At 47.5% G+C, this 20,936-nt stretch overlaps 1 protein-coding gene across 1 annotated transcript; it reads right to left on the reverse strand.

Annotated features, from left to right (window-relative positions):
• Window positions 1-2,381: 2,381 nt before the first annotated feature.
• LOC135877533 (gastricsin-like) lies at window positions 2,382-10,945 on the reverse strand. The gene is made up of 9 exons (XM_065402999.1): window positions 10,890-10,945; window positions 10,032-10,182; window positions 8,780-8,897; window positions 7,431-7,549; window positions 6,429-6,628; window positions 4,067-4,189; window positions 3,289-3,436; window positions 2,735-2,833; window positions 2,382-2,537 (listed from the first exon to the last, which is right to left on the reverse strand). Exons 1-9 carry the CDS (start codon window positions 10,943-10,945, stop codon window positions 2,382-2,384), a joined length of 1,170 nt encoding a protein of 389 aa, XP_065259071.1.
• Window positions 10,946-20,936: the final 9,991 nt, after the last annotated feature.

Below are 20,936 nucleotides of genomic sequence, written 5' to 3' on the forward strand. Positions count from 1 at the left end.
TGAAGAGCATTTCTCCACGATCAACCTTGCCCAACCCTGTCTCCAAATTAACAGACACAAAGGCTTACTCCAATCTAACAGGCTAGTGTTTGGAATAGTTTGTGCACCTGCTATTTGCCAGTGAGCCATGGGCTGTGTATCATAGGGCATTCCTGGCACTCGGTTTTACTAAGACAATATACTAGTCCTGGCGATAGTTATGAAGAGCATTTTGAGACCCTCCAAAAGGTACTCGTGAGGCTGGCTGGGCAGGGGCTTAGAGCAAACAAGGGGAAATGTGAACTTTTCACAGAGTCACGTACATCTTGTGGCCACTGACCAAGACAGATTGCATAGATCTCAAGAGAAAGCTGAAGCTGTCCTTAGCACGACCCAGCCACAAAACATGCCCTACAGTTACATGCCTTCTGGGGCCTGGTCATTTAGTACCATCGGTTCTTACTAGAGCTGGTGAGAAATAATTTGTCTGAACCATTTCCCAAGAAAAATGCCCTTTTTGCAGAGCCATGGGAAAATTTCAGGTTTTGCCAAAAAAATGTCAACTCCCTGTCAGGAAAATCAAAGTGACAGCTCCCCGGCAGGCAGGCTGCGGCGCTCTTGTCAATTTCACTTCTGCCTGCCTGCAGCTGGAGGGGGCCTGGAGACTGAGCACCCAGGCTTTCTGCCCCGCCTGTCCCGGAGCTGGGTGGGGAGGCTAAGCTGCAGTCAGGATCCTCGTCTTCTATTGCTGACGCCACTGGAATGCTGCCAGAGCAGCACCGTACCCATGTAGCTCGTCTTTGTCTATCTGCATGCAGTTAGTAAACCTCGTTCTTCGGAACCAGTGGGGCTGTGTGGTTTCCACATACTCTTAACATTGTGCAGAGAGCACAGACACAACCTTCATGTTCCAATGTGACTTAATTTTCTAGCAAGGAGCAGCCCGATGCTGAATTATTCTAGGTTATGGTGGTGTAGCGGAGATAAAAATCCGCTCTTCAGAGTTCAAAGTGCTTCCACAGACGTCGAAAGAGGCGGCTGCAGGGTTGCCCACCCTCCAGGATCATCCCAGAGTCTCCAGGAATTAAAGATGAAACTTTAATTAAAGATTATGTCAGGTGATGAAGCCTCCAGGAAGACATCCAGCCAAAACTGGCAACCCGAGGCAGCTGTGAGGGTAAATTAAGTAAGGAGGAAAGTGTTCCTATCCCCATATGGCAGAGAGGGAAAGTGACTTGCTCTCTGTCACATCAAATGTCAGCAGTAGAGCCAGGACTGGAATTCTGGAGCACCGTTACCCCAAGGCAGGATACGAGCGACTCCCACTGATTGCAGCTGACAGCACTGTACCTGAGAGCAAAATTTGGCCCCTAGATTTGCCCGTGCTCAGAGTAGCTCATCAGGAGCGGCTAGATGTTTCTGCCCATGAGTTCAATGTCCCATTGACATCAACTCGGATTCTGTAGCAGAAGATTAATGGCCAACAAGCCCCACCTCCAGGGTGTTGAAATGTGCCAGGTTCCCTAGAGTTCCACCTTCCTGGTTCCGTTGGCTCTTTGGTGAAATCGGACCAGATCTGTGAAATGTTGTGGTCTTGCTGAATTGGCAAATTGTTGAATTGGAAGTTTTTCTGACCAGCTGTAGTCTTCAGTTAACAGATGGGTAAACTGAGGCCCACAGCAGGGAAGTGACTTGCCTGAGTTCAGATAGGGATTCAGCGGCACGGTCAGGAATGGAACCAGCACTCACGATTCTCAGGCCTTTGCCATAACCACCAAACATTCTTATCAACCTTATCTTAACTAAAGGAGGGACGATCATTTTCTAAGTGACCAGGGTTCTGCTTAAACCTCACCCTCCCTGGGCCTCTGCTTCCACATCTCAGAGTGCTTTGAGATCTACAGATTAAAAGAGCTGCATATTATCAAGCCACTAGTCCCAACAAAGGAAGGGAAGGTGTAGTGAGCCAGGTAGTGTTTAAACTTGGAGCTGCAGCATGACTATCCTACAACACCATGTTAAGTGTGGGTGGTATTTAAATGAAATTCCTGTGGTTGGTTTAGCTTTAAATTCACCCCTACTCAGAGCAGCTGCATGTTTCTGCCCAGGACATACCGCTTTGATGCCATGCTTCCCTCAGCCAAGTGTTTATTTTGCACCAAGAGATCAAACCAAAACACATGTGCTTCATGTTTTTAATGCCTTTTATTTATTTGCAGTCACCTTCGAAGGGGAGCCCAGAATTCACCGGAGAGAGGCTTCAGAAATTTGCAAAAGTTCAGTACAGAGAGATGTTCAAAATCCTTGGCAAGAGGCATGCGGGGGCCAGAGTGTCACAGCCCAGCAGGTTGGAGCAGAGACAGGAGACAGTTCGGAGCAGCGTGGAAGACAGTTGGTGGCACTTACGCTGCTGGGGCAAAGCCCACCTGACTGTTGCCTACATCGTAAACAGAGTAATATGCCCTGAGGAAGACGTCACCCAGGATCCAGAGGGGCTGCCCGTTTGGGGATGGCAGGTAAGTGGGTGAGATGCCCACGACGCACTTGGTGCTCTTGCTCTATTGAGAAGAAGATAGAAAGCTGAGTTAAAGCCCTTTGGTTTGGAAGCTCTGGTCATACCCCGTCACATGGATAACACAAGTACGGATGTGCCCAGCAGACCCATATCAAATATACAGCTCTCCGGGAGCCCACCCAGAGGAGACTATGCAAGTAGAGGAAGGTGAGGATAGCGCACTGCGATGAGAATCCATACCGGGAGCACGTAGGCAGAGGGGCTCAGCGGGAAGCTGGTTCCACTGATGGTGAAGGAGATGGTAGGCATGCTGTCAATGCTGCTGCAGCTAACCATGTACTGTGGAAAGAGGAAGCAAGAGCAGGTTTGCGTACTGTATACAGCCACTGCAGACAAAATGCTACATCCCATGGGACTCTCGAACCCCGCACTTCTCCACACAGAGCTGCCTTCCATCAGCCTGGGAAAGCTCTTTATAACGATCACATGGAAAAGGAAGGAAGTCAAATGCTTTACTACAATTGAAAGGCCTCAACACCCTGAACAAGCAGAGATTATTAGGTCCACCTTACAGATGGGCAAACAGGCACAAAAAAGGTTAAATGAGTTGCCCAAGACCCAACTGAGAGTGAGTGACAGATCCAAGAATACAATAGTCCAGACAACCAGTCACCTGCTTTAACAACTAGACCACACTTTCTCTAAGCTGCTTCACCTAACAGAAACCTGCTTAGCAGCAAGGTTCTTCCCCTCTTCCACTTTTAAGCCTCCCGGTGGCCAGCTGTTCTCCATACCTCTCCATCGCTGTTCTCCTGAGCGCCAATGTCCTCCATCAACTGCGAAAAAACTGCCTGTGGAGCAGTGAGGAGGGAAGTTCCAGTGTCCACAATCCCCTGGCAGCCACTGCTACACCAGCCACTGGACTGTCCGGCAACAGAGAAACTAAGGGAACAGAACACAGGACACTTCAGCAGGAAAATTCCGCAGCAATGTACCCATCTCTTGCGTGATGAACCAAGAACATGGGGGTGCTGCCATTAGAGATGTTAGAGCCACTGTTTTGTGTTCTCGTGGCATCTCTGGAACTTTTTAAGTTTGGGTTATCTAAGGTCCCACAGAGACTGAGGGGCAGAGTCTGGAGTAAAACCCAGGAACCAAGTCAGGAGTAGGAGCCAGGAGTCCAGGTCTTGGCTCCCAGAGTCCTCTGTCTGATCACGGAGGACAGGTTAATCAAAGGCTATTAGCCAAGATGGTCAGGGATGCAACCCACCCCATGCTCTGGGTGTCCTTAGCCACAGCTTGCCATAAGCTGGGAGTGGACAACAGGGAATGGTTCACTCAGTGATTGTCCTGTACTGTTCATTCCCGCTGAAGCACCTGACATTGGCCACAGTTGGAAGACAGGCTAGATGGACCATTCGTCTGATCCAGTGTGGCCATTCTTATGTTTGTTATTATGATCAAACATGTTCCAAAGCCCACTGAAATTAATGGAAGGACTCCCACTGATTATGATGGGCTCAGGATCAGGCCCTACATTCCTACAGAAAATACCAATGACAACAACCTTACCCTTCAATTCCAATTTGCCAATAAGCATCCTGGGTGACAGGCGTCCAGACAATCTGACCAGAGTACAAATTGGAGTCAATCCCTCCAAAGAGAAGTTCACCACCATCCTGAATGCCCTCTTGCCTAAACAAACGCACAGGAGAGAAAGCGCCTGGTTATTTATAGCCATCTCCGGAGTCCAAAGATAGACTGTGACTGGAACATCCAGGATCCTAGCTGGAGTTATAGCACAAAAACCTTCTCAGAGATAGACCAAGAACCCTGGTGACAATGGGGGGTGGGGGAAATCAAGCTTATGGGGAGCTTTCGATCATCGTGCACCAGACACATTGGTGCTGTGACACCTGCCCGTTCATCCAATGAGCTGCAAACCTGGGCAGTCCCCAAATACGATGACGGCGGATGGGTGCCAGTGAGTTTGCAATGGGGTGTTTCAGAAAAGCCTCATCTACTGTTTGGAGGAAATGAATCATCTTGTAACAAGGGTGGAGTTGTCAATCTAGTGCCCGGCGTTCAAAGGTGCCATGGAGGTAACTGTGGGTACTCGGCATCTGGGAAAAAGCTGGCACGGAGTGTCCAGAGCAAATCATAGAATCGTAGGACTGGAAGGGACCTCAAGAGGGCATCGAGTCCAGTCCCCTGCACTCGTGGCAGGATTAATTATCTAGACCAGGGGTCTCAAACACGCGGCACATCCCACACCTCTCCCGCACTCCAACCCCCTGTCCTGAGCCCCCTGCCACATCCCGCACCCCAACCCCCTGCCCTGAGCCCCCTGCCACATCCCGCACCCCAACCCGCTGCCCTGAGCCCCCTGCCACATCCCGCACCCCGACCCCCTGCCACATCCCACACCCCGACCCCCTGCCCTGAGCCCCCTGCCACATCCCACACCCCAACCCCCTGCCAACACCCCTCCCGCACCCCAACCTCCTGCCCTGAGCCCCCTGCCACATCCCACACCCCAACCCCCTGCCACATCCCACACCCCTCCCGCACCCCAACCCCCTGCCCTGAGCCCCCTGCCACATCCCACACCCCAACCCCCTGCCACATCCCACACCCATCCCGCACCCCAACCCCCTGCCCTGAGCCCCCTGCCACATCCCACACCCCAACCCCCTGCCACATCCCACACCCCTCCCACACCCCCAACCCCCTGCCCTGAGCCCCGACGCACCCTGCACACCACCTGCACCCCAACTCCCTGCCCTGAGCCCCCTGCCCTGAGCCCCCTGCCGCATCCCACACCCCTCCTGCACTCCCTGCCCTGAGCCCCCTGCCGCACCCTGCACACCACCTGCACCTCAACTCCCTGTCCTGAGCCCCCGCCGCACCCTGCACCCTTCCTGCACCCCCTGGGGGCAGCGTTGGGGTGGGGACTTCGGGGAAGGGGTTGGATTGGGGCAGGGAAGGGGTGGGAAGAGGTGGGGCCTAATGGAAGGGGTGGAGTGGTGGCGGGGCCAGAGGCAGCGAGGGGGGGTGTCAGTGATGTGGCCCTCGGTTCAATGCACTAGTCCTCATGTGGCCCGTGTGGTCGTTTGAGTTTGAGACCCCTGATCTAGACCATTCCTGACAGGTGTTTGTCTAACCTGCTCTTAAAAATCTCCAATGACGGAGATTCCACAACCTCCCTAGGCAATTTATTCCAGCGCTTAACCACCCTGACAGTTAGGAACTTTTTCCTGATGTCCAACCTAGACCTCCCTTGCTGCAGTTTAAGCCCATTGCTTCTTGTCTTATCCTCAGAGGTTAAGAAAAACAATTTTTCTTCCTCCTCCTCCTAACAACCTTTTACATACTTGAAAGCGGTCATCATGTCCCCTCTCAGTATTCTCTTCTCCAGACTAAACAAACCCAGTTTTTTCAATCTTCCCTCCTAGGTCATGTTTTCTAGACCTTTAATCATTTTTGTGGCTCTTCTCTGGACTCTCTCCAATTTGTCCACATCCTTCCTGAAATGTGGCGCCCAGAACTGGACACAATAGTCTAGTTGAGGCCTAATCAGAGTGGAGTAGAGCAGAAATGGTACAGTGAAGGCTAGAGACTGTAGCCCCTAAGGAACATGCTACGTCTGATTGGGTAGAACCTTCACCACAGGGAGGGGAAGGTGAATGACCTCAGTGAGCTTCCCCATACTGACCGGTTTGCCCAGCTCTGAGTGGGAAAAGAAGGGGCTGCAGAGAAGCAGCACACATTTCCAGGGGAAAGGATGAAGTCTAATCCTAACCATTATTCTGCTGTTGGCCCTCCTCAGGGCATGGAAGACCAGAGGAGCTGACACAAAGGGAAAAGGATCATGGGAAATATAAAGACAGCAGACGGGCTTAAAGAGACAGGGGAATAGCCTCCTCCTACTTACCCACTCAGGTAGAAGCTGAAGAGCGGGGCACTGATGAGGTTCTCCTGGATCAGACCTTGCATCACAGTAGTGGCACCGCCAGCAGCAATGGCAGGGAAACCCAGACCGAGGATCCCATCGAACTGAGCATAGACAAAGTCGGTGCCAGGCTCAGTCTCACTCAGGCCAAACTCCTGTTTTGTGATGGAAACGTCCTGGATCTGCAGAGCAAGAGATGGGAATAGCCATTACAACCAGACAGAGCAAGCAGGCCTCTGAACCTAGCAAACCCAGGAAGGAGAACTTTGGGTGCACTTATCTAACCAGCCAAGAAATCTCAGAGCACTTTCTGTGAGTATCATCACCTCCATTTTATAGATAGGGAAACAGGCACAAACAGGGGAAGCTATTTACCTAAAGCTTACCCAGCCCGTCAGAAACAGAGTTGAGAGTAAAAACCAGATCTCCCGACTCCCACTACTAGACCACGCTGCCTCTTACAATAATATGTTGTTACTACTAGCAAGACCCACTGAGGCTCAGACATTCCTCCAAAGCTCTGCAACTAGTGGATGTCCAACTAAAGAAAGGCTTCCCAGCTACAGGTGCCTCTCCATACACAGCCCGGGAGTCTGAAGGTTCACGGTGTTGAAAAAAGAATGCTGAGTGCCTTGGGTTTTGTTTGAAATACTCCCAAACATCCTGTTCCCCAACCACCTCATTTCTGAAAGCCCACTTCAAAACCCCAGATTATATCCTTATAATCTGGAGATTAAAAGTGGAATAGATGTCTCGGTTCTGGCCCTCGGCAAGGCATTGTTTGAACAGAAAATTCCCCAATGAGTGATGGGCCGTATATTCACTAGCTAGAGTGAGTGATCTCAGCCCCCTCGTGGAAGGGCCTACAGGGGAAATCAGAGACTTTCTACTGCTGCCTGCTGAAGGAGTTCGGATGCTAGCACCTGCCAGCTCATACGAAGCTCAAATAACTATGTCATCTCCTCAGCTGATGCTATTACTTACTGTCACGGTGTCATAGCCAAAGACTCCAGTGAGACTGCCACTGCCGTACTGCAGAGAGAAGGTCTGTCCATTGGAAGAGTAAGTGGAGGAGTCACTGGGGTTGAACAGAGTGTGGGTGGCTAGGGGTAAACACAGATCAGCGTCAGTTGTCAGCTCGTGCGAATGACCGATTCAGACTCAGCGTCAAAGCTCCCCACCCCGAACTGAGCCCGACACTAATCCCCTCTAGAAATGTCCAATAATGGCAAAACTTGACCTTTCTGTAGCACCTTCCCCCTGCGGTTCTCCAACACTTTGCACCCGTTACTAATCAATTAAGCCTCACCGCTCCTCTTCGAGGTAGGTCTACCCGCACTTTACAGGTGGGGGATGACGGCACAAAACAGGGCAGTGACTTGCCCAATGGGACACAACCCTGCCCCACAATCCTGTTCTTTAGCCACGGGACCATCCTTCTCTGGCTTGCCTCTTTCTTTGCATGCAGCCATCTGAAACTGTCACATGGCTATTCCCTACACTGATTGAAACAGTTTTTTGGGGCTTCAGACACCTCAGCAGTGGAGCATTTGAATAGGAATTTCTACCCTTTGTAATACACGGATTGATTTTATTTTTATAGACATATAGACAGGGCAAGAAATAACGCTGCTGCAGAAGATCCAAGAAAGACAACTGTGAAGGTCTGGACACGTGTCAAGAGCAGACGCAGGAAGGATACCAGACAGGGTGAAAGATACCAAATTGCAAGCAGGTAGAAATAGAGGAAGACCAAGGATGCGCTGGACGGACATGGTGGAGACTGACATACAACAAAAGGTTCAAAGATTAACAAAGCCACAAAGCTGGTACGAGGTAGGAAGTGGTGGACAGACTTTGTTCGGCCTCAAGGGTCACAGCTGAGCTGATGGATGAGAAGCAAAGAAGAGAAGAATAATTTGTGTGTCCGTGTGTGTATTATATAATCAAACAGTATCTATTTTAAATTATGTGTGCGTGTATATCTATAAATAAATCAATTATTATTTGAATTCCCGTAAGAACCTAGGAGCCCCAGTTATGGACCAGCCCCCACTGTGCCAGGCGCTGTACAAACAGAACAAAAAGAGGGTCCCCGCCCCACAGAGCTTCCAAACTACGTAAATGACATGCGCTTCCATAGTCTTGGCTATCTTTCTGTCTGCAGTGGGACTTCAGAACACTCCTAGCATACTGGGATTTGAAGGGCGTCATTCCTGACGAACAATCCGGATTACGGCTCGGTCAGTGCCCAGGATGGGATACTGTGATAGAGAACCTCCCTCCATGGTAGAGACATTTCCCTCGGCCCCTTGTGCATGGCGATTACTCACTGCAGGCCTGGCTCTGGCAGTACGTCGAGGGCACCCACAGGTTGGAGGAGCCGGTGTCGAAGAGAACCAGGAAGCTCTGGGGTGGGGTTCCAATGCTGATCGCCCCATAGTAGGACATCTAGAGAAAAGGGGGCATTCTTTTCATCACAGGTTCTCCTCCTCATGATCCATGTCACTTGCCAACCAATAGTACTATTGAGCATGCTGGAGACAGTCACTGCCATCTGCACCACATACGTAATCTCAAACCAATGGGGCTGCCAGGTGGGTGGATGGTGACAAGAGACGGTGGAATCTCATGCAGTTAGAGGTTTTGCAAACGACTCCAACTATGCTAGAGGGTTTCCAAAAAAGGGCAAACTTTCCCCCCTTCCATTTTAACCCTTCTCTTTCCTCCAGAGAGATTCAATTTCTTAAATATATATTCTAGCTAGAGGGCAGCCTGTGCTCTTTATTAGGGCCGAGAGAATTGTTGGGTCTTTTACTCCTCACAGAACAAAATCTATATGGAGGAACCACTGGGCATAGCTGAGTCCCAAATAACTGTGTTTACTAACTACAGCAGAACCTCAGAGTTACGAACAGCAGAGTTATGACCTGATTGGTCAGCCACACACCTCATTTGGAACTGGAAGAACACAATCAGGCAGCAGAGACCCCCCCAAAAAAAGCAAATACTGTACAGTACAGTACTGTGCTAAATATAAACGACTAAAAAAATAAAGGGAAAGTTTAAAAAAAAGATTTGACAAGGTAAGGAAATTGCTCCCGTGCTTGTTTCAAAATGGCTAAAAGCAGCATTTTTCTTCTACATAGTAAAGTTTCAAAGCTGTGTTAAGTCAGTGTTCAGTTGTAAACGTCTGAAAGAACAACCAGAACGTTTTGTTCAGAGTTACGAACATTTCAGAGTTACAAACCACCTCCAGTCCTGAGGTGTTCGTAACTCTGAGGTTCTACTGTAGACACAAACACGCAAGGCTTAGCTACATATATGTGGCTGCTCTGGTTGACTGCTCTAGAACACGGTGACCACCATGAGAGGGCCCACAAACTATTTAAAGGGATACTACCCGATTCCTGTACACTACAAGAACCGTCCTACAGAAGATGGGCTGGTGCAAGTTGGAGATCATATTTTCCATTTGAATTTCTCGCTCTCCTCCCATCCTTGCTCCACGGTTGACAGCCTCTATCTTTTCCTTGTCTCTGCTCCATTTTTGTCATTATTTTTTCCAATCAGGCACATACTCACATCCAGGTAGTTAACCAGGGCCTCATAGGCAACAGCAAAGTTGTTGAAGTACTTGCTGGCTGGGTCATACTTGTGGTTCTTCAGGTAGTCCCTGAGTACGCCCTTCTCCTTCATCACCTCCCGCATGGATTTGAATTTCTTCAGGGGAATTCTGCACAGAACAGAAAGACAGCGATCAAGTCTCCCCTCGTCATTTTCCCTCTTCCTATTCCCCCTCTCTCCTTTTTGGTCTCACTCTTCCTGCTTCTCTTCCATAGCTTCAATAGGTTTGGGATGGGGTAGTTTAGTGGTATGTTTTCCAGTCACTGAAAGAACCCAATGCACTTGGACTAATTAGTGGGGTTCCACAGGGACTGACTTCATTGTAATTACAGCAGGGATAAATTTCACCCCATCTCTTCCATAGTCTTGGTTCTCTTAAGACCTCCTTGAAGTATGGAAGTAGCACACATGAAAGCTAAGAATGGGAGATGGACACTGGGGTAATGGTGTCAATGTTAAGGCCAACCGTGGACTATTGTTTCCTTGGACTCAGGGAAAATGCAAAGCCATAGAAGAAAAAGCTGATCCTTCTTAAGAATAGTACTTAGCACTTGTACAAGCACTACTGATTCACTGATCTGTAAGTCTAGTAAGGTCAGTAGCACTGCCCCCATTTTACAGATAAGTAAACTAATGCACAGAGAGATTAAGTGATTCATCCAAGGTCACAGAGCCTGTCAGTGGCAGTGCCAAGGACAGAACCCAGGAGTGCCACTCTCCTTCTCAAACCACTCCCCACAACGTTCCTATTCTTTCCTTCACACCAGCATAATCAGCAATCGCTGTCAAGTGGCCACACTGTTATTCCATGCTCACCTCACCATCCCCTCTGAGAGGTGGAGACACACCAAGGCGAGGATCAGCCACTTCATGATGCTCTTCTTTTGCAAGCAGTTTCTAAACAGTCCCCCGGTTCAGTCCTGGACACCGGGCTGAGGTTGGAGTCCCAGGCTCCCTGCCTATATACCCAAAGGGTGCACTGTTGTCTCCGCCTCCTTTTGCCACTATCTCATTCACATATCAGAAGCTTATCAACTGTCAATAACACTTCATGCTGCGGCTTGCCCTAACAGGGCTAAGGGCCCTTTATCTCAAGAACAGCTGATTAATCAGAAGGCTAATTGCCATTTTACTTTTAAATTACTCCTTGAAGAGAAATGTTGGAATGATAAGAGGAATCGAAGTTCTTAAACTTCCAAAACACCCAACAACCCACCAGCTTGTTCCCCTTTATCTTCCACTTGCTTGCAGTCTGATAGTTCTATCGCATGTTTTCTCCAAAGGAGGAAAAAAGTTTGATCACACACAGTAGCTGGCTTATAATGGAAAGAACAACAAGATTATAATAGTTTTGGGTGACCTGCATTGTTTCCATCCCAATACTCACCTGTAACTTTTCAAGAGGCCAGACAAGTACAAGGGTATGTAATGTCCCTCAGAGAACAAAACGTGGTGGTGTGGGTTGCATATCGAAACAGTCTCTGCTGATTAGGGGAGCTCCATTCACCTTGGAAGGCAGGAATGTCCCCATGGTGGCCTTTTAAAAACAACCAAGGGGTGAATTTTAGGGAAGGATTTTTATAACCCCCAAGAGCCCCATTGTTTGTGCAACTGTATGTTTAATTTGCATTTGCAGTTACACTGAGTGCGTGACAGTACATCAAATCTTTGCATGTAAGTACAGTAAAAATTGCAGTAGTGAGGCCAGCTAAGTACTTAAAAGAGATGATGCAAGGTTAGGTGAGACTCTTACATGCAAAAAAACAAACATTTAAGTCATCATTAGCCCCACAAATATCCATTTTGCCCTCAAAAGTAATTGCAGGTGCACTGGTAACTCTTAACCTTAACTCTGCCCAGTAGTTCCACTAATGGAGCAGTGGGAGACACACAAAAAGTGTCTTTAAAAATCAGTTTTGTCTAAGCTGAGATACCAAACACTAAAATGCCTTCATCGTAATCTTATTGCTATTAAATGGTGTCACTACAGAGCAGAGTTAGTTATTTGGGTGCCTTCACCGTGCATTTCCGTTTCTTAATAAAAATCTTAACTCTGAATTTCTTGGGTTTGGAGATGATCACGGTCATGTTTTTCACCTTGCCATACTGAGATGCACTCTAAACCTTAATTCCATTTTAATTGTTTTTTGTCTGGGACTTAATAGAATACTTAGGGTTGCCAACATTGTATTTCAAAAATAAAGGCCGGTTTTCATAGCGCGCGCACACACATCGATCTGGCTGACACTGGGGAGAGGTGGGGGTGGCAACTTGCCAAAACTTGGTGTCTGTAGTTTGCATATTTATTATTATTATTAAGCAACACTCACCAGGGTATTTCTTGCTGCTTTTTGCAGCTCCTGATCCTCTTGTGCGGTGAGGAAGAAATCTCTGCAGGGTGCCATTTCAGATTTCAATGCCGGGTGAAGGCCCAACTTTCAGCAGGGGGTCCAGAGGCCACTTTGGCATGACGGAGGAGCGGCCGGGACTAATTTGAACAGCATTGAGACCCCGTACAGCCAGGTCAAGTTGCCAACTGGCGGCACTTCACAAAGTGCAATCCCAGTGGTGGAGCACGGTTCTGCCCCTGATTTCAGGTGCCAGAGTGATCCTCCGGACCACCCTGGCTGCTGGCAGTGCTACACTCCTGGTTGAAATACGGGATAAAAGGCACTCGTAGTGATTTTGTATTTAAATAAGGGGCATCCCTTATAACACAGGACTGTTGTTATCCCTATGGAGGCACAGCCCAGCAGACCACCAGGGGCGGAGAGCTCTGATCATAAACTCGATCACCCTTGGATCTGCAAGGGAGACTTTATCAATGGCCTTGCTCGGCCTTGGAGGACGAAGCCCCCCTGTGCACAGGACAGGAACAGCAAAACCTTCCCCACTACTCAGCAGCAACTAGCTCAACTCCTGCGTCCGTCAGCTGGGGCCACCACTTCATCATCCAGTTCCCATCGATACCCTCCAACATCAATCCCTGTCCTGACCATTATCGCTGTTTGCTCCTGAGCCCCGAGTCACGTGGATTCTGACACGAGCTGCTAGGGGAGCGAATTCCAGATGTGCATCACTCGCTAGGAGAAAAACCCCTCTGGACATTTCATCTATACTTCAGAGGTTCCAGTTCCAGGGGCATCGGTGTTGTCCTGTTGCTGCTAAGTTCAAAGGGAGCTTCACTTGCACCCTTGTGATCGACCGTGGTGGGTTTTGCAAAGATTTCACAGGGGGAAGGGCCAGAAGGGACCATTTCGATCATCTAATCTGAGCTCCTGCATAACACAGACCAGAGCATTTCACCCAATCATTCCTGAATCAAGTCCAGTGTCTGGATCAAACCACCAGTGTGTAGCCCTGTTCTGAGTGCATTGTGGCTACTTCCGGCAGATAGCTGGGGATGGGAGGTGTCTGTCTCCCCTTTCCCCCACCCCACTTTCTTTTTAAACTGTCACTTTGTCAACACTGGAAGAACTTTTCACGCCAATCAAGTCTTATGGAATTGCTTCCTCCATAGTCTCTTTTCCTAACTGCAGATGGGTAAATTCTTCAGCCTATTGACATAAAAGCAGTCCCATACTTTGCAGCAGTTTAGATGTCTGATCTCCTGGATATCGGTGGGAACAGGGAGAGGTGCAGAACAGCAAGGAGAAGGAAGACTCTCAAGCTTAGCTATGCAAGCAGCAGCTCTTACCCTCCACCCCCAAAGACTGTGACTGTTCTCAGCAGAGGTTTATGCTACGTGGCCCATATCCTGTTCTCTGGATTTTTATTATAAAAGGGCAAATATAAATATCAGCTCACTCAAGGGGACCCTTATCACCAAGGGCCTAGATAAACAGTGGAAACTGCTCGCCCCATGGGCCAAAATTACAGAAAAGCAAATTGAACGTGGGTGGGAAAGGGGCATGGAAGGAACCGTTACCCCACCTCACACACTCAGATCTGATTTGGTCTTGCAGAATGTTCCTTTCTCCTTCAAGCTCCATTAAAAATGGGCAAGAGGCCAGGTGCCTGGTTGTATCAGCTGAAGCCTGATTTATTGCCAACACTAGAAATGTAAGAATTGCTAAACTGGTTCAGAGCAATGACCTGTCTAAGTCCAGGATCCTGTGGCCATCATTAGCAGATGCTTCACGGGTCACTGCAATGAACAGCATAGTGGACAATTATGGAGTAACCTGCTCCTAAAGGAACTTTATTCCTGACTCCAGGCAGTAGTGGTTGATGTAGGCCCTGAAGCATGAAGGTTTATAGTCCTCATGCATTTTCTATCCTGTCTGACCCAAATATGGATGTTCTCATTATTGATCTAAATATCTACTCATCTGACATCCTACCAATTTTTTTAGGTTCAATTATCTTTTGTGGCAATGAGTCCCATACGTTAATTACATACTGTGTAAAAAATGTATTTTCTTCCGTCAGTTCTAAAATGCACTGCCTTTCAGTTTTATTGGATATTGATTTGGTTTTGTCTTAAGAAGTTACTAGGGTACACAGGAGCACCTGAGACTTCTCTATTGCAGTCATTATTTCATATTCCTCTCTCATGACCCCTTTTATTCATCTCCTCTCCAAAACAGATAGTCCCCACTCTCTTCACACTGAAGCCTTTCCAGGACTCATCATACTATCACCCAGCTCTGCCCCTTTCTCTTTCTGCTAACATGCTTTTTGTAGACGGGGAGACCAGAACTGAACAAATCACTGAACTTCAGAGTCATCTAGGCAATTTGGCTACACAACATTCACTCATTTCAATGAGAGGTGGGTGGATGAATCATAGTCAGCTTTGACAATCTCAACCAGAATCCCAGGTTCAGATGTAGTGTTAATTGAGAAAATTGGCATAACTACACAGTACTATTTTCAATCTCTATCTTTAGAACACATTATTTAGTTTTCTGGCCACTACTATACACCAAGCCGGGGTTTTCATCAAGTTGTCCTCAGTAACACCAGGGTATTTTCCTTGTGTCATTTCTATCAGTTTAGAACCTAGTAAGCTGAATTTTATCTGCCATCATTAGTTCTTTGCCAACTTCTCTGGTTTTAACTAACCTAAATAATCATTGTGTCTGCAAATGTTGCCACTGCTTCATTCATCCCATCCCATATCATTAATATAATAAACACTGGCCTTAGCGTGGACCTTTGTGGCATACTGCAGTGTTAACCTTTTGACAGGTTGAAAATTGGCCATTGACTCCTCTTTCTTTTCTGTCTCTTAGCCAGTTTCTGACCCATGACAGAATTTTCTCTCTCACTCCTGTGATCGTTCAGTTTTCTTAAGAACTTCTTTGTGAGGGACTTTGCCAAAGGCTTTTTAAAGCCCAGATAAGTTCTATCAACCAGTCCTCCTTATTCACTACTTGGTCAAACAAGCTAAAAAAATTCTAGTAGATTAGAGAAGCATGATTTTCCCTAACTGGAACTGTCCCCAAGTCTTGTGATATGTGGTGGTTTCCTTAACGGTCACACCACTGAAATCAAAGGATTCTCAGATTTCATTAAAAAAAAAAAACCCACACATTTATAGCGCTGTTTGCAGAGAAACCCTGAAAGCATGACCCCTAAAGCACAAAGAAAGTCCCCAAATACTTATTTTTTAAAAAGCATATGATTTTAAGCCAATCTCATGATTTTTGGGGGGGTCTGATGTAATTTTCAAATGCTTGAAATTGGCAATACTGCTACTGCCTGCAGTTTGAACTATTCGGGTACATTTCACAGCTGATAAGAAGTTCAAACAGGAGCCTTTTATTAAGTGATAGCTCAAAGCTAAATAGATTGTAGCTAGTAAGCACTTTGGGACCTCGAGTCTCTTTCTCCATCTCCTCCCATTGTCCTTATTATGCTTTACTCGATGGTGCCCCTTTGTGCTTGGCACAGCCTCCAAAATCCCACCAGCCAAGAAGCTCCCCTCAAATAACTTCAAACACACCTCCCTTGCGATGCCCCTTCCCTTCCTTTCATTGGAACCAGTGGGCTCTGTATTGTATTATCCAGGTTAGATTTAAGCTCTTTTGGGCAGGAACTGTCATTCATATTCCACAAAGCACTCTCTATAAACAGTGAGATTTTCAAGGGTACACATGCAACCAGGTGCTTACACTCCATTTTGCCTTTGAAAATCTCCCGCAACATGGCAAAAGTAGTGAATAACCAGGCAGAGGCTGTTGCTGGAGGCAGGATACTGGGTCTTGATGGAGCAATGGGCTGATCTCACATGGAAAAGCCTATGTTCCGTTGCTTGGGAAAGGCACAGGACTGGAACAGCAACAGGTCAGAATTGAAGTGCATTGGCATAACTGTTTGTGGGGAGCCCAGGACTGGTAAAACAGAGCGTAGTGTAGGTCAGGACTAGGGTGCATTGGCACAGCTGTTCATGAGATCAGGAATAGAATAGCAAGAAGTGCTGCAGGCCATGATTGCAGGACACCGGCAGAGCTAGAGGTGGCGTCCAGGACTGAAATAGCATAGGTTACAGGAGGTTGGGATAGAGGTGCATTGGCAGAGCTGTATGGGGAGGCCAAGACTGGCATAGCAGGTCAGGATTTGGAGCACTAGCGGAGTTGCATGAAGGAAAGTGCCTACTTACACTAGGATTGATTCTGGACAGCACGCTGGGTCTCCAACTTAAACGAGCAACTAAAATTCATCTTTAAACTTGACAATTCTCTATTTAACAGCAAACAAGCCACACCCTCCACCAAATAGTCGTCAGATTCCATTTATTCTGTATACATTCTTAGTGCACATTAGAGTAAGACATGAGCGCTCCTCAGCTCACACAGCACTAAGGCTCTTTGCCTTGAAGGTTACACCTGGATGAAATATAAACAGGGACTGAATGGATATCCATAGTAATAACCCATAGAAGTAATTACACAGAAAGACCGATCTCTATGGACAGAGCAGCTTTGAATCCCTGGTGACCAGAGCCCCGAAGTGCCTTTGCTTTTCCGCCACGTCAGAAATATTTAGTATCAAAGACACCAGTACAAGTAAGAACGAGGAGAATCACATAGGATAAGAGCTTGAGGTCAACACAGATGTGCCTGGGCCTTTTGACTTTAGTCACACACACCCACAAAGGAAGGAAACAAATAGGATCCCCTCTTTAGAACCAGCATGTTCCCCACACCCACTCCCTTGCTTTCATTTCCCAACCTCCAGCCTACCCTATCCCTTAACTTCTTCCCTTTTGGTCCTGTTTGGTAGCAGGAATCCACTCCCCTTCAGCTACCTACACACAGCACTCAGCTTCAGATGAACCAAGCTTGGTGGGAAGACAAACTCTACAGACAGGCTGCAAGGGTGCCATAACAGGTGAGCTGAAATTACTACTAAGCAACTGATGAATGATACTGCACAGTAAGGGTGAAGGCAGATGCAGTTGGGTAGCATCATGCCTACGGAAAACGGGTGGGAAGTGGCTGCGGAGATGACTAAGAGAACTTATGTTAATAATATCTAGCTCTTGTATATCGCTTTTAATCCACAGATCTTGAAGTGCTTTACAAAGGAGATCAGTATCATTATGCTCATTTCACAGATGGGGAAACTGAGGCATGGGGAGGTGACGTGATTTTCCCATGGACACCCAGCAGCAAAGCTGAGAATAGAACCCAAGTCTCTTAAGGCCTAGCCAGTGGCCACACTGCACATAGGGATCAACAGAAACAACTGACTGCTCGAGACACACATACCCTCACCTGTCCTAGTGTGAGGCACAGGGGTCTCTGGCATGAGAGGTACAGAAACAATCCCCTCCCAGCACGGGAGAGAGGAGATTCTGAGGGTTAGAGGTATTTAGACAGCCGCTTCCCACTGGAGATAAAGACAGCAACAGCTGGGAATTTTTTCCAGTGGACCCAGTGGCTTACATAAAAATACTTGTATAATTTTTTTCGTGTTCAAACCACTCTGTAAACATCAATTAATCCTCACAATACCCTTGTAAGGCAGGTAACTATTACTAGCATTCAGACCAAGGGCGTTACAGTTCCTCTCCATTCCTAGAGAGAAAAGTAGGCATCTAGGCTGTATAAAACAAGCTAAAAATAGACACGCTCCTTCAGATTAGACCTATTCCCTGGCAACCACAAATAGATGTCGAGGGAGAGGCAGTCCACCTGCCTAACTTCAAAACCCAAAGAAAAAACACTTAAAAAGTTAAGCCACTCAAAAACCTAAAGAAAATCTCCTCAAGCCGAAAGCCTCCTGGGGACACATGGTCTTTTCCATGTTATCAGCCCCACACAGAACAGATCAGTGCAGGGACGATACCGGAGGAAGCCCTCCGTCCACAAGCCTTAAGAGATGATGTGTTCCTCATCCTGGAGCCAATTCAGTTCGGGGGCTAATTCCTTTTCGTGTTAGCACATGCGGGGTCTCCAGGGCAGGTACTCACCCATTTACGATGCTGAGCTTCTTGTGTCCAGCGGTGTGACACCAGCCAGATATATAATGCTTTGGAGAGCACCTTTGACTCTTGAGACCAAGGTTTATGAAGGCCACTACAAAAGATGAAACATTCTGGTTTTTGCCTATGTTGTATTAGCTGAGGCGGTCACAGCATGTTTGGAGGGGAGACACTGGGATGTGGATGATGGTTCCTAATTTAATCCACATCCAAGATACAGGTGCACAGGCATTTGGATAGTCCAATAATCTGTTCCTTGCAAGGCTCACGGCAAGATGTGCAAGGAAAAGAAAGGCAACCATTAAAAGAACATGGTATGGAGGAAAATATAGAATGAGAAGATGTCCTGTTTTCTTGTCATGAACTAGAAGGTTTCTAACAAGGATAACTGGGGCCAAATTCATCTCCCGTGTGACCCCACTGAAGTCAGTGGAGTTACAGCAGGGCTGAATTTTCCCCGCAGATTATGAACTCCTCAGGGCATTATTGTGTTATTTTAGATCTGTAACAGTGTCAGGAATACCAATGGTGCTCTATAAATATAAATAATTCCAGACCAAAAGAGAATCATAGGATAAGAGATTCCAACAGAATTACCACTGGATTACAGGCTACCTACCATCTATTATCCAAAGCAACTGCTAATCAAACAGAGCAAGGAACTTGGTGGTGAGGAAAAGTCAAATAAAAAAGGTCCAAGCCTGTTCAACCTGCCACTGAAAACTCCCATCTTCTACCTGAGAATGTCCCACATCTGACCACTAGAGGAAGCTATGAGGCTGGATAACACCACACCACACTTGTTAACATTGAAACCTCATCAACAGGGGCTTCCCTTCTTTTTCTGGTCCCTGAAGCTCTAATGCAGCAGAGCTCATGCTGCGCTCCATGAACTGTTTTCCTGGCTGTTGAAAACGAGGCAACAGGACGGAGATTGGGAGAGGACCTTGTCCATGGAAGGAGATCTCACCCTTATGAAGCTGCCAGAGAATGAAAGAGCAGTGGAGCCACTGGTCTAATACATTCCTGGCTAACTCAAGTCAGGTGACCAGGGCAGTGTCTCCCCCAAGCCCATGAGATGACTAACTGCCTTAAGAAGCCTTTATCTATTCACAGTGTGGCCAATTGGTTCTCCCTCTTTGCCTGCACAGATTCTCTCTCCATCCCCTAAAGTCTTCCCACCCAGCTCGAAAGCTGAACTTGACCTTCTGTGCTATGGATACATGGGTCCAATGAGCATTAAATTGTAAATTCACTTCTACTCAGCCATCCCCTAGAGCCAATCTGCCCCTGGCACTTCTCTCTTGAACCTCTTCATGAGACCTGCAACTTCTCATGAACAAAACCTGCTGAGTCAAACACTGCACTCCTCTTACCCAAGGATGCCATAAGGAACGGAGAATTAGAGAGACAGTAAATCAAGACACAGCCAGATGGCAATTTGCAAAATCAAACTCCAAATCAAACCACACATGTACTAAATCAGAACCACCCAGGATAAAATCAGAGGCTTCTTCTATAACCTCGGTGATGAGAGAATTTCTAGCTACTTCATCTCCCCTCCTTAGCAGGTGCATCATTCATTATCAACCACTATAAACTGGATTATAGCTTTGATAAGGCAACCAAGTCAAAGTGTCAGAATCTCTATGTACTTATATGGCCTTCATCACCATAGTATCCCAACCACAAGTGCCTTACAACACCCCTGTGAGGTAGGGAAACTGAGGCACAGGGTAGCGTGACTTGCCCAGGGTCATCCAGGAAGTCTGAGGCCGAGACAATAATTAAACACCTATCGCCCTAATCCCAACCCCATGTACTAGACACTAGACCATTTGAATTGCATTGCAGACTGGGGCACATTAGGGGCTTCAGCCTGCATGGGTGCACTGGGGAGGAAGCCCCACAGAGCTGTGTTGCTAACAAACAGCACCTTGAAGAGACCCGTCTGATTTATTCCAGCCTCTCAGCTCATTTAGAGTTTTGGAAATACTCATTCAGGTATATTGGCTGTTCCCCCCAACTCCCCCACTCTAGAGAGAGAACACTATGACAGCAAACTCTACAACATGGCCCCAGACCTCACCTATTACATTACACCTGATTTGACTGCTCCAAAGACAGGTAAGCACTCACCTGTACAGATGAGTGGCTTTGGATACACTTAAAGGAACCCAATGTTTCTGCCAAAAGGCAATGAAGGCCCCTCCCCTTTCGATGGGAAAGGACAGGGTCTGAGATATCTTATTCCAATGCCGGGAACCATATTGATCCTGGGTGTAACCCTACCAAAGCTAATGAGGCTGCAACCAGGAGGAATTTGGTCCAATGGTCAAGGAGTCCTCTTCTGCTATTGCAGTAGTGTCAAGAGTCCTTTGTGATCTTGGGGTGGTTCTAGCCAATAGCAAGCCCACATGGGGCAGAAT

Source organism: Emys orbicularis, chromosome 4 (genome assembly GCF_028017835.1).
Source record: "Emys orbicularis isolate rEmyOrb1 chromosome 4, rEmyOrb1.hap1, whole genome shotgun sequence".
In the NCBI taxonomy this organism is placed as follows: Eukaryota; Metazoa; Chordata; order Testudines; family Emydidae; genus Emys; species Emys orbicularis.

What these genes read in the sequence shown, in the direction of transcription:
- LOC135877533 (XM_065402999.1), bottom strand. Translation starts at nt 10,945, where the DNA reads ATGAAGTGGCTGATCCTCGCCTTGGTGTGTCTCCACCTCTCAGAGGGG. An exon ending in TGGCAAATTGGAATTGAAGG is followed by an intron (nt 3,437 to 4,066) that starts GTAAGGTTGTTG and finishes CTGTTCCCTTAG; the next exon opens with TTTCTCTGTTGCCGGACAGT. An exon ending in CCTCTGCCTACGTGCTCCCG is followed by an intron (nt 2,538 to 2,734) that starts GTATGGATTCTC and finishes TCTTCTCAATAG; the next exon opens with AGCAAGAGCACCAAGTGCGT.